Consider the following 14,143-nt stretch of genomic DNA (forward strand, 5'->3'; position numbering starts at 1 on the left):
CCAAAAAAAAAAAAATCTAACTTGAAAAAAGAATTTAGAAGACCACCTAAGTTAGTAGCAGTCTAGTTAGAAATGTCAACAAAGTAAAGCTGAGCACAAAGTTTCAACGTTTGAAGACTAAATTACGCACGCCGCCCAGATTCTCTGTAGCTACCCTTACCTAAATCCCTACTATCTAAACAGATGTTCCACAGGACCACATAACCTACAACACTAATGATCAACTAAATTTACTCAATTCTTGCAAATCACATCATCATTGCGAAAATTTATCAAAGATGAATCTAGAGAGAGCCTGATACGCAAATTGGCAGAAGTTACTCAAGAAAATCACCGTTGACTCGCAGAAAACACGGAATTTCCGACGTCTCGTACCCCGAGACTTTAGCTGCCGGCTCATTTTGATGAATCCTCGGCGAGACATGAGATCCTGAACGGCATGGTTTCCATCATTGGAGTTCGAAACAAGAAACAGTACCGATTTAATGTTCAATGCCGCCATCTTTATCTCATGCACGTACGGAGATGAATAACGAAAGAGAGACAGACAAGGAAAGAATTGTCGAGAAAGGGAAAGATTAGTGATTATAGAATTCCAGAAAACAGTACAGGGCTAGCGAGAAGTACAAGAGAGAATATTAAAGACGATGGAGAAAAAACAATGAAGTCTCCGTAGACGAGTACTGCTTTGCTTTGGTTGGCAGTTGTGAGTTGTTTAATACTTTAATGATGGCAATTGGGTGACACCATTTTTTTCCTTTTTCCGCACTCCTAATTTTATTAAAAACTAGCGTTTTACACACCAAAAAATTTTTTGTTATTATGAATTTAAATAAAAATTTAAAAATTACAAATATATTAAAAATTAAAAACTATATATGGTCATAATCAAGTGTGGCTGCCCCTTAACGTGCGATCAGTGCGGCCGCACCACTATTTGTACAAATATACACCACTTAATGTTAGAAAATGCACCACACAAATATGCATCATTAGGTATGCATCACCAAAAACACACCACTAGCCACTAGGTATGCAAATATACACCACACAGTGTTAGCAAATGCACCATTAAGGGCAAGGAAGTTATGGTGCATTATTTTGGGTGTGGTGTGTCTTTTGGTGTTTTTGTGTATTTTCATTGTGGTGCGTTTTCTAACATTGAGTGGTGCGAACCGCACCGACCGCACGGGAAGGGTCAGCCACGTTTGAACAGATATATATATATATATATATATATATATATATGAAATCTGCTCAAATGCAGTTGCGTCTTCCCGTACAGTCGGTCTAGCGTTAACAGAATATACCACTAGCATTAGGAAAATACACAAAAATATCAAAAAACACACAACACACCTAAAATAATGCCCCAAAAAACACACAACACACCTAAAATAATGCACCATAATTCCACTGCTTCTAATTGCATACCTAGTGGGGTAAGCATACCTAGTGGGGTATTTTTTGTGATGTGTACCTAATGATGCATATTTGTGTTGTGTATTTTCTAACATTGGGTGGTGTATATTTAAAGTCCAATTGTATTATTATATTATATACATTTTAAAGCTATGCTAATACCAACATATATCGATATATATACACATAATATATGTAGTACTCCGTATATAGTCATACACACACACATATGATTTACAAGTCAGAGAAATTTAATTAAAATATAATCTACAATTACATTAATTAAGAGCAAGATAAGATATGATAGATATATGTGTATGGTAACAGTAATGAGTGTAATAATAGTTTTGTTTAACAATAATGTAGTAGAGGGGCAATGTTGTATTATATAAAATTGAAGTATATAATATTTAAAGTAAAATGTGAGATAATAAAGAAAAATGAAAAATGATACAATTGTTTCAAGTTATCACATGTTAATTATATAATTAATTTCATGAAGAAAAATGGTTATATAACTTCTACAATTAATTTCATGAATTCATATCTGAACCAAATGCACCCTAAATTCATTCGAAAAAATAATAATTAATGACATTTAGCCTTCAAATGATCAGAATAATTAAACTAAATAATCATATATGGAAGAGTTTAACTCTATCTTCTAATTCATTCCCCAAGCTGCTAGCTTAACTCAATGCATCACTTTCCTACCATCCAATTAGAATCTGATAAATAAAATTAAAATTATTCATTCTAAAAAAGATGCTGCAATCTCATCATCCACTTGCACAACAACTTCTAGGTCAGATGATGAGTACTTAGAAACTCCACTTATCTCAATTCTTCTCCAAACATCTTTTCGAAATGAATAAATTAAAATCAAATGAGATTTTATGATTTTACTTCGGAGCAAGATTACAATTTCCCCCATACTATTGGAAGTAAACTCCATGAGAGTTGCTCGTCCAATCACCTCACTCTCCTCCGGTGGGAGAAGGAGGGTCTGCTTCTCCCAGTACTCCTCCTCCTCCCCCTCCTCCATTGATTTGATCTCCAACGTCCATATCTCTATCTTGCTCTCTATAGAGCCGGGACGAGGGTCGTCAATATTAATAATAATGTCAATGAAGGCTAGGCGACCATTCAACTTTATCCATGACACCCACTCCCGTTCCAGTTGATGATATCTAGATGGAAATGGTATGAACTTGAAAACCCTCTCTCTAGCAACATCCATTGCAACTATCTTTGAGGATGATTCTTGTTCAGTGGTAATGTAAGGTATAAAATAGATAATCCCATGAATGTGGACAGCAGCATCAATGTGCCCAGTGATGGTAGTGGATCTAATCTCCCACCATGAATCATCCACTTCCAGAGTTAAACGCCATCATAATAAAACTCTGTCGTGAAAACCTTGTACCTTTTCGAAATCGAGTCAAACCCCAAGACGGCAAAAGAGCAGCAACCCGTGCTGCGTTTCCGTGTTGAAACAAAATCACCATTACCAATAATGTTACTATTAGAGGCACCTAAATACACCGCATAGTGGGGCGGCAGAGAAATATGTCGTCCTGTACTAAGGTCGAAGAGAGCGGCAAATAATGCAATAATTCCGTTGCGGAGCAGACACATCTTCCCATCGGGGGCACAACTCCAACTCGAACAGGCCGACCATACTAAACCTCGTGCATCTAATTTTTGGACAGTGTCGTCGTCTTCACTGTAACTCACGGAGTATAATCTTGATGCGTGATATGCATTATTGGATGGTAATACGAAGCGGATTGTGAACGCGAAGCGTGGCTCCGGTATGTAAGAATAAAAGAATTTACAAGTGCACCTGAATCGTACTGCACATTTTGCAGGTAGACCACTCAGAATTTTGACAACTATCTCTCGCGGTAGACAAGTTATACAACTGTCTTTCATCTTCCATCCATCCGCAAATTCAATCAAGCTACACTGCTAATTATATTGCAGCTTTTTGGTGATCAAGGAATTGAAGAACTGAATTTGATGAAAGTATTGCTTACTCAACTCACATACCTAAGACTAATAATTTGTTAAACAAACTCACCTACAATAAATCTAACAGAAAAGCTAAATGATCGAGTACTTCAACATCCACATACAAACATTTGAGTCCTATTGTAAATAGACTTCTTTCTTCATTAGAGACTATTTTACCATACAAAAATTTTATTTTTATTTTATATGATATTAAAATAGCTAGATACTTGATCAAATATAGGGAAGAGTGCCATTAGACCAGGAGCTCTTTGGCAACAATTATGATGTCATCAATATTATAATTAAATAGTAACGAGTGTAATAATAGTTTTGTCTTTTTTTTTAGTACTACTGATTCTGTTACAATGTAGTATTTATTCATAGCTACTTTCCCAACCCACTCCCATAATTCATGTGAGAGTGTAAATCGGGACACCGGGTGCCACTAGACTACAAGGTCTTTGGCTAGTTTTGTTTAATAATAATGTAGTTGAGGCAATTTTATCCTATAAAATTAAAGTGTACAATATTAAAAGTAAAATATGAGATAATAAAAAAAAATTGAAAATAATTCATTTGGTTCAAGTTATCATAGGTTAATTCTATAATTTCAAGAAGAAAAAAAGTCATATAAGGCGCTAAACATATTAACTTGTCCGAGAACAACAAGACTCCTGAAGGAGAGGTTGGAGGTGCGATATGGATTGTGTTCTACCCCCTTCGATCACTTTATATATAACTTGATTCATTGTTTTTTTTTCTTTTTTTTTTTTCTCTCTCTTCATATTTGATGCATGGAGCTGAGGAAATTAGCTCCACTATAAAAGGAAAATATTTAATGCAGGTAAAAGGAGATGAGACAATGAACTTGTTATTATTGCCATTTGACTTTGAATTTCTTTTTCATGCCACTATATTTCCACTTAAAAAATTAACATATATTTATACACTAATTTTGTACGCGTCATTCACGAAAATTCATTCTCAATATTAAAATATTGATAAATAGAAATAATTAAAAATTTTAGTTTAAATTATTATTTTACAATTTCTTAAAGTAGTAAATTTTAATTATTGTATTTGAAAATTATAGAGAGAAAAAAAAGAATTTATATTTTATTTAATAATAATGTAAACAATTTTGATAAATTTTATACTGTTTTTACAATATAAATATACATAAATAAATAAAATAACTATAATACTAAACTAGTACTCACATATTATAAATAAAATATTTGTAATAGAAATTTAACTAAAATATATTCTACAAAAAATTATATAATGATTTTAATAAAATGATAATTAAAGAATAAGAAAAGGATATAATAGGTATAGGTATATGGTAATAATGATGTGTCATCAATGTTAGGATTAAATACTAACGGAGTTATAATTAACGGTGTAAGGGTACTTTTGTCTAACAAGAATGTAGTAGGGATAATTTTGTCTAATAAAATTAAAGTGTACAATATTTAAAGTAAAATGTATATCTTTATTAGCATACAAAAAGGACATAAATTATACACACACGTATTGCTACGTAATGAATCATGTTGCAAATTTGATTACGAAAAACTTTAACTACATACCTTGATGTAAATTAATTTCTTTGACAAACAATGTGTAATGGTGGGAGAGACAAATTTTTTATATTTATAAAAGACTTTTAACCTGATGCCAAAAGGATAAATACGTAATTAAATAAATTTAGTAGATCCCTAATCACCAGGGAAAAAGAATCCTACCTTCCTTAGGTGGATTTATTTTAATTTCCTTGATATCGTTATACCATGGACCATAGTCATGGTTGATATTACAGTTGTGTTGAACTGATACTGCAGTTGTGTTAAACTGATACTGCAGTCGTGTTGAAAGGGAACTGCACTGCAGTTGTGTTAAACTAATACTGCAGTTGTGTTGAAAGGGAACTGCAGTTGTGCGGAACAGCTACACTGCAGTTGTGTTAAACTAATACTGCAGTTGTGTTGAAAGGGAACTGCAGTTGTGCGGAACAGGTCTGGAACTGCTTATGCGGAACAGGTCTGGAACTGGAACTGCTTGTGTAGAACAGGTCTGGAACTGCAGTTGTGTTGCAGGTCTGGAACTGCAGTTGTGTTTAACTGATACTGTATTGTGTTGAACTGATACTGACGGATGAATTGATACTGTATTGTGTTGAACGGATGAATGACCTCTGTTCCGTGCAACTGCAGTTCCCTTTCAATACAACTGCAGTATCCGTTCAACACAACTGCAGTATCAATTATGACCACGCGGACATTGACCCAGACTTTCCTAAGTCAAGATTTCACCAAGGGTGGAATAATTTTTCCACATTTTAAATTACCAGGAAAGTTCAACTTACTTTCCTGACTACTAAACGCCCTTTAGATTACTAGGAAAGTTCAAACTTTCCGCCCTTTACGTAGAGAGATCAGACTAACTTTATACCAAACTAGTTCAATAACATAACAACATGGGGATAAAACTGTCACCATTTCCTATGACACAAAAGAGCAAATCATTTACCAAGTTTTGAAGTATATCAATAACAGTTGATGAACAACAAAACAGAAGAGCTAAGTACTCATTTTCATGAATACAACACTTGTCTAAATTAAAATGGTACAACAAATTAAACAGTTTCAATTAAGGGTATTGTTTCTTATCTTTTAATTTAAAGCCAGCATGCATGGGTTCAAACCAAAGATAGGTGTCCTGCAGAAAGATGGGATGGGAGCTGAGGGAATTGAAATTACATGGATAGTCCTTCCATCTATCTTCTAATTCATTCCCCAAGCTGCTAACTTAACTATATGCATCACTCTCTCTGAACAATGAAAAAAAAGGCACTAAACATATATATTAACTTTTCTGAGAACAACAAGACTTCAAGGGAAGGTTGGAGATGTGATATGGAGTGTATTCTACCCCCTACAATCACTTTATATATAGTTTGAGGAAATTAGCAATATTTAATGCATGTAAAAGAAAGTGATTGAGACAATGAACTTGTTATTCTTGCTATTGATCGATATCACTCGATCTATTTCCACCTAAGAATTAACATATATTTATACATTATGTTTAGATTTCATTTTACATTCTTGCCTTGTGATGAATTCATATCTGAACCAAATGCACCCTAAATTCATTCGAAAAAATAATAAATGATGACATTTAGCCTTCAAGTTATCAAAATAATTAAACTAAATAATCATATAGGGAAGAGCTTAACTCCATCTTCTAATTCATTCCCCAAGCTGCTAGCTTAACTCAATGCATCACTCTTCTACCAGCCAATTAGAATCTGATAAATAAAATCAAAACTATTCATTCTACAAAAGATGCTGCAATCTCATCATCCACTTGTACAACACCTTCCATATCAGAGAGATGTGATGAGTACTCAGAATCTCCCACACATATCTCAATCCTTCTCCAAACATCTCTTCGAAATGAATAAGTCTTTCTCTCCGCCTGGACCACCCACGTTTCGAAATGAATAAGTCTTTCTCTCCGCCTGGACCACCCAGGTTCGCTCCGAGAGGTACAGGAGCTGGCCCAGGGGAATCGTCACTTGTGGGAATTGAACCCGGGTTCTCCCAAAATTACTCCCCACAAAGAGAGCTCACTTGCCACTTGAGCTACCCCACCGAGTTAAAGGAGACATTATGGTCTTACTTCGTAGCAAGATTACAATCTCCCCCATACTATTGGATGTAAACCTCATGGAAGTAGCTCGTCCAATCACCTCACTCTCCTCCAATGGTAAAAGGACCGTCTGCTTCTCCCACTCCTCCTCCATTGATCTGATCTGCAACGTCCATATCTCTATCATGCTCTTTGTAGGATCAGGGTCAGGGTCTTCTCTCTTGTAGGAATATTAATAATAATGTCAATGAACGCTAGGCGACCATTCAACTTTATCCATGGAACCCACCCCCGTTGCCATCCAGATGGAAACAGTATGAACTTGATAACCCTCTCTCTCGCAACATCCATTACAACTATCTTTGATGATGATTCTTGTTCAGTAATCTGAGGTATGAAGTAGATAATACCATAAATGTGGACGGCAATGTGCCCAGTGATGGTAGTCGATCTTATCTCCCTTCATGAATCATCCACTTCCAGAGTTAAAATCCGGTGCCGATTCAAAAACACCCGCTCACCATTATAATACAACTCTGACGCGAAAACCTTGTACCTTTTCGAAATCGAGTCAAACCCCAAGATGGCAAAAGAGCAGAAACCCCTGCTGCGTTCCCATCTTGAAACAAAATCGCCATTACCAATAATGTTAGTGTTACTATCAGAGGTACCGAAATATATCGCATTGTGGGCCGGCAGAGACATACGTCGTCCCGTTCTAAGGTTGGAGAGAGGGCCGAATAATCCCATAATTCCGTTGCGGAGCAGACACATCTTTCCATCGGGGGCACAACTCGAACCGGCCCACCATACTAAGCCTCGTGCATCTACTTTTTGGACACTGTCATCGTCTTCACTGTAACTCACGGAGTATAATCTTGATGTGTGATATGCATTATTGGATGGTAATACGAAGCGGATTGTGAACGCGAAGCGTGGCTCCGGTATGTAACAATAAAAGAATTTACAACTGCACCTGAATCGTACTGCACATTTTGCAGGTAGGCCACTCAGAATTTTCGCAACTATCTCTCGCGGAAGACAAGTTATACAACTTATAGAAGCTGATGAAGCCTCCATCTGTCTTTCATCTTCCATCTATCCGCAAATTCAATCAAGCTAATTACAGCTTTTTGCTAGTGATCAAGGAAGAACTGAGTTTGATGAAAGTATTGCTTACGTACTCAACTCACATACATACCTATAAGACTTTAATAATTTGTTAAATAAACTCAGCTACAATAAATCTAACAGAAAAACTAAATGAGTACGTACTACTCCTTCAACATCTACATACAAACATTTGAGTCCTATTGTAGATAGACTTCTTTCATCATTAGAGACTATTTTACCATACAAAATTTTTATTTTTATTTTATATGATATTAAAATAGCTACATACTTGATCAAATATAGGGAAGTTCAACTATATTATTATATTATACATTTTACACTAAACTAATAATATATATGTAGTATATACCCACACATATGATCGATTTATCATTCATAGAAATTTAATTAAAATATATTCTACACTTACATTAATTATATGAATAGATTTAGGTGTATGGTAATAATTATGATGTCATCAATATTATAATTAAATACTAACGAGTGTAATAGTAGTTTTGTTTAATAATAATGTAATAGAGGCAATTTTATCCTATAAAATTAAAGTGTACAATATTAAAATGAAAATCTAAGATAAAAAAAAAATAAATGAAAATGATTCATTTGGCTGCAACTATTGGAAGTGAAAAGACATCCCAAACAGATGGCTGGATTGAAGGAAATCTAATTTACTGTGAGGATTTCTTTCTTTTCATTGTTGTTTCGTCTCTAGATTAATTGGCTCTACTTGTGTATCAAGTTATATAGAGTATGAATGCATTTGATTAGAACTTTTTGAACAATATTTTAACTAGGTGATTAGAATTGTTCATTGTATTTTGAAGTAGATGAATTCTTGTGTATTTTGAAATGCTTAACATACGTGTAGAAGATGATTGTACTAATGAATTGATGCTTCAACATTTATGGTGTTTGGATAATTTTTTATTATATTATTATGTTTAAAATCAAAACAGGTTAAAAATAACGATTTAAAACCTTTGTTTTTTCTTTTCAAAAAAAAAAAAACCTTTGTTCTTGATCTATAAGACAACGATTAAAAACCGTTATCTATGCTTGTAATTTTCAACAATACAGGTTTCAACAACACTCAATAGACAACAGTTTTTAACCGTTGTCTTTGATATCAAAGACAACGGTTAAAAATTGTTGTCTATCAGCATGACTTTTAACAACGTACAATAGACAACGGTTTTTAGTCGTTGTCTTATATAAGAAGACAACGTTTAAAACCATTGTATATACCTTTGACTTCCAACAACACCAGTTTCAACAACACTCAATAGACAACGATTTTTAATTAACCGTTGTCTATGTGCATGACTGTCAACAACATTGACTTCAACAACACTCAATAGACAACGATTTTTAACCATTGTAACCATTGTCTATGTGCGTGACTTTCAACAACACCTGTTTCAAAAATACTCAATAGACAACAGTTTTTAGCTGTTATTTTTTTTTTTTTAGAAAAGACAACGGTTAAAAACCGTTGTCTTTGCCTAGGACTTACAACAGAAATTTTACCTCAAAGACAACGGTTTTTAACCGTTGTTTATGTGCATTTTTCTTGTAGTTAATTGTTTTTCACGCGCATTATTGCGCGAATGAGATAATGCCCAATATTTATTTTTAAATAAGTACTTCAAAGAATATTAATATAAGATTATATAGGAGATGTTCATGCATGTGTAATTGAATGTTGAATTTATTTATTTAAATTGGTAATTCAAAGTATATGAATGCAAGATAATATATATATGAGAGATTGATTATAATTGTCATTAAAATAAATATTTGTAATTTTTGTAAAAACGCTAGTCTAAATACATAGTCTAAATAAATACTACTTTTGATTTGAATTTTTCTAAGTCTTTTTTAATTCTCTTTTGAGTAGCATTGTTATTATCTTCATCTTCAGTACTTGTTTTATTTATTTATTGGTAATGTGTCACGTGTAATTGACTAATTGGGTTACTGTGGTAGTATAGAGGGCAACGTCATGCAATGAGATTATAGTGTAGGAATTTGTGTATTTGTGTATATGACTGGGATCTTAGTTGTATTGTGAATTCTTGATCTTGCAAGCGCCTGTTGATATTTGACCGTGGTAGTTTTTTCCCTACATGTTACATGTGTTGCGAGATGTGTGTCGTACATTCTCATGTGAAAGTATTGAACAAAATATTAATATTTATTATATTTGTAGAAGGTTAATGAGTAGTACCTTTTGTTTTACTTTTAAAACTTGTTTATTTGATAACAACAATGACTTTGCAGGTAGTCAGAATACTGATGCCTCAATATGTCCTTCATCAATAGTTTTGACATCCATTTTGAACTTATCCATTTTGACGTTCATATCTTTGGAATTAGTATGAATAAGTGTAGTATTTGATTTTGTGTGTGCATGTGTGTGTGTGTGTGCTGCGTATTTTTTTTTTTTGTTAAATTGTTACTAATCGTGGAGTACCCACAGTTGCATTTTTCACCACAATGTATGCAGTTAAATAGTTTGTCGGCCACTTTGTGCATAAACATTTTTAAACAGTTTGTCGGCCACTTTGTGCATAAACATTTTTAAACAGTGTCTACATCTTATATACTAATTATTTTTGTTGTTAAGATGCACAATAAGTATTTTACATACATAATTAATGATCTTTCCAAAAAAAAAAAACATATATACATTATTAATGAATGTTGCAACGTTAGCTATTTTTGAAATTTATTCATTTTCTAGATTTGAAAAATTGATGAATTTAAAAGATTAATTCCAACAATGTTGTAATAATGAGTTTTAAATATAGCAAATAATGATCTAATTACCATTTGCATATTATTATTATCAGCATAAAAGCAAAGCATACCAATCTTTTATTTAGGTGTCCTGTCGAGGTACTTGGTACTTTTGATTCAACCATTTTGATTGAATGAATTCTTGTCCCGAAACAACAAGACTGCAATGAGAGGTTGGAGATGTGATATATACGGACTGTATTCTACCCCTCCAATCACTAAATATATAGTTTGAGGAAATTAGCAATATTTAATGCAGGTAAAAGAAAATGATTGAGACAATAAACTTGTTATTCTCGCCATTGATCGATGTCACTCTATTTCCACTTAAGAATTAACATATATTTATACATTATGTTTAGATTTCATTCAATATTCTTGCCTTGTGTAAATTCATATCTGAACCAAATGCACCCTAAATTCATTCAAAATAATAATAATAATAAATGAATTTAGCCTTCAAATTATCAAAATAAACTAACTAAAATAATCATATATGGAAGCTAAGGAGCTTAACTCCATCTAACTCCATGCATCACTCTTTTACCAGCCAAGGATATGATAAATAAAATCAAAATCATTCATTCTAAAAAAGATACTGTAATCTCATCATCCACCTGCACAACACTTTCCATATCAGAAAAATATGATGATGAGTACTTAGAAGCTCCACCTATCTCAATCCTTCTCCAAACATCTCTTCGAAATGAATAAATTAAAATCAAAGGAGATATTATGATCTTACTTCGGAGCAAGATTACAATCTCCCCCATACTATTGGAAGTAAACCCAATGGAAGTAGCTTGTTCAATAACCTCACTCTCCTTCAATGGAAGAAGGACCGTCTGCTTCTCCCACTCCTCCTCCTCTATTGATCTGATCTCCATCCTCCTCCTCCATTGATCTGATCTCCAACGTCCATATCTCTATCTTGCTCTTTGCAGGGTCAGGGTGAGGGTCATCATCTTCTCTTTCTCTTGTAAGAATATTAGTAATAATGTCAATGAAGGCTAGGCGACCATTCAATTTTATCCATGGCACCCACCCTTGGGCCCGTTGCCGGGACTGATCATCATATCCAGATGGAAACGGTATGAACCTGATAACCTTCTCCCTCGCAACATCCATAGCAACTATCTTTGATGATGATTCTTGTTCAGTAATGTTAGGTATGAAATAGATAATCCCATAAATGTGGAGGGCAGCATCGATCCACCGAGTGATAATAGTGGATCTTATCTCCCTCCATGACTCATCCACTTCCAGAGTTAAAACCCACTGCCGATTCAAAAACACCCCCTCGCCATTATAAAACACCAATGACGCGAAAACCTTGTACCTTTTCGAAATCGAGTCAAACCCCAAAACGGCAAAAGGGCACATACCGATGCTGCTGTTCTGTGGACGTCGTGTTAAAACAAAATCGCCATTACCAATAATGTTACCATTAGAGATGCTGAAATACATCGCAGGGTAGTTGGGCGGCAGATAAATACGTCGTCCTGTACTAATGTCGAAGAGACCGCCGAATAATCCCATACGGAGCAGACACATCTTCCCATCGGGGGCACAACTCCAACTCGAACCGCTCGACCATACTAAACCTCGTGCATCTAATTTTTGGACACTCTCGTCGTCTTCACTGTAACTCACGGAGTATAATCTTGATGGTGCGGGATATTCATTATTGTTTTGTAATACGAAGCGGATTGTGAACGCGAAGCGTGGCTCCGGTATGTAAGAATAAAAGAATTTACAACTGCACCTGAATCGTACTGCACATTTTGCAGGTAGACCACTCAGAATTTTGACAACTATCTCTCGCGGAAGACAAGTTATACAACTTATTGAAGCTGATGAAGCCTCCATCTGTCTTTCATCTTCCATCTATCCGCAAATTCAATCAAGCTAATTACAGCTTTTTGCTGGTGATCGATCAAGGAAGCTTGAACTGATATAATAATATAAGGGAAAATATTCACTTAGCTTCATGAAAGTATTGCTTACTCAACTCACATAGCTAAGAACTTTAATTTGTTAAACAAACTTATCTGAATACCAAACAAACTCACCTACAATAAATCTAACAGAAAAAGAAAAAAAAATCACTACTCCTTCAACATCCACATACAAACATTTGAGTCCTATTGTAATTAGACTTCTTTCTTCATTAGAGACTATTTTACCACACAAATTTTTTATTTTAATTTTATATATGATATTAAAATAGATACTTGATCAAATTATATATATAGAAGTTCAACTGTATTATTTTTTTTGGTAAAATTACAGGGTCTTTCTTCCCGTCCGTTTAACGGTCCGGGGTCTACTCACGTTCGCTCCGGGAGGTTTGTCATGATAAACTCACGGCTGAACTCGTCCCGAGTTCCAGAAAACACTCAGTTTTCTATCTCAAAAGTTCTCTTACTTTTGCTCACTTTCTTTCTTTTCAATTTTTTCTTTTTCCTCTTTTTCTTTTGTTTTTTTTTCTCATCATCATGAATTTGACTAGGACTCAAAGGTACAAGAGTTACTTTATTTCCTTCATGTACAAATGAATATCTATTACTAAAACCTTCATCGATGGTCTTCTTATCGAATTGCCAAGGCCTCCCCAAGAGCACATGTGCAGCCTGCATGGGAACTACATCACATAAAATCTCATCGGTATACCTTCCAATGGAGAGCGAAACTAACACCTATTTGTCAACCTTGATTTCTCCATTTTTGTTTAGCCATTATAGAGTATGGCATAGGGTGCTCAATAGTATTCAGTCTTAGCTTTGTAACTAGTTCAGCACTAGCTATATTAGTACAACTGCCCCTGTCAATTATAAGCTTACACACTTTGTTATGAATGTGACATCTAGTGTGAAATATGTTTTCTCTTTGCTCTTTTTCACCTTTAGCTTGCAAGTTTACCAATCTTCTCACCATAACATATCTCCTTCAGCGGGGCTTAGAATTTCATCTTCACTTCCACTAGGAGCTCTAGATTCATCCTCAGATTCTGGATCAGTCTCAAATTCCCCTGAATCAAGCAAAGAAGTGAAAAGGGACTTCAAGCCCAAAGGAGAAGCGAGCAAGTCTATTAACAAGGGCAAGGACAAAGTTG

General features: G+C 34.4%; 2 protein-coding genes across 2 annotated transcripts in view; both read right to left on the reverse strand.

The window, feature by feature from the left end:
- Positions 1–689, reverse strand: part of LOC116016870 (probable acyl-activating enzyme 16, chloroplastic) — a 13,482-nt gene extending 12,793 nt beyond the window's left edge. The window contains exon 1 of the mRNA XM_031257309.1: positions 335–689. Within this exon, the coding sequence (XP_031113169.1) occupies positions 335–502 (168 nt within the window). The 5' untranslated portion in view covers positions 503–689. The remainder of the gene's footprint in view (positions 1–334) is intronic.
- Positions 690–11,844: 11,155 nt separating this feature from the next.
- On the reverse strand, positions 11,845–12,915 carry LOC116015785. The gene has a single exon (XM_031255957.1). It carries the CDS (start codon positions 12,913–12,915, stop codon positions 11,845–11,847), a length of 1,071 nt encoding a protein of 356 aa, XP_031111817.1.
- Between the last annotated feature and the right edge of the window lie 1,228 nt (positions 12,916–14,143).

Source organism: Ipomoea triloba, chromosome 4, assembly GCF_003576645.1.
Source record: "Ipomoea triloba cultivar NCNSP0323 chromosome 4, ASM357664v1".
Taxonomy (NCBI): domain Eukaryota; kingdom Viridiplantae; phylum Streptophyta; class Magnoliopsida; order Solanales; family Convolvulaceae; genus Ipomoea; species Ipomoea triloba.

Excerpts from the sequence above, each read along its gene's own strand:
- LOC116015785 (XM_031255957.1), bottom strand. The coding sequence starts at position 12,915 with ATGGAAGATGAAAGACAGATGGAGGCTTCATCAGCTTCAATAAGTTGT.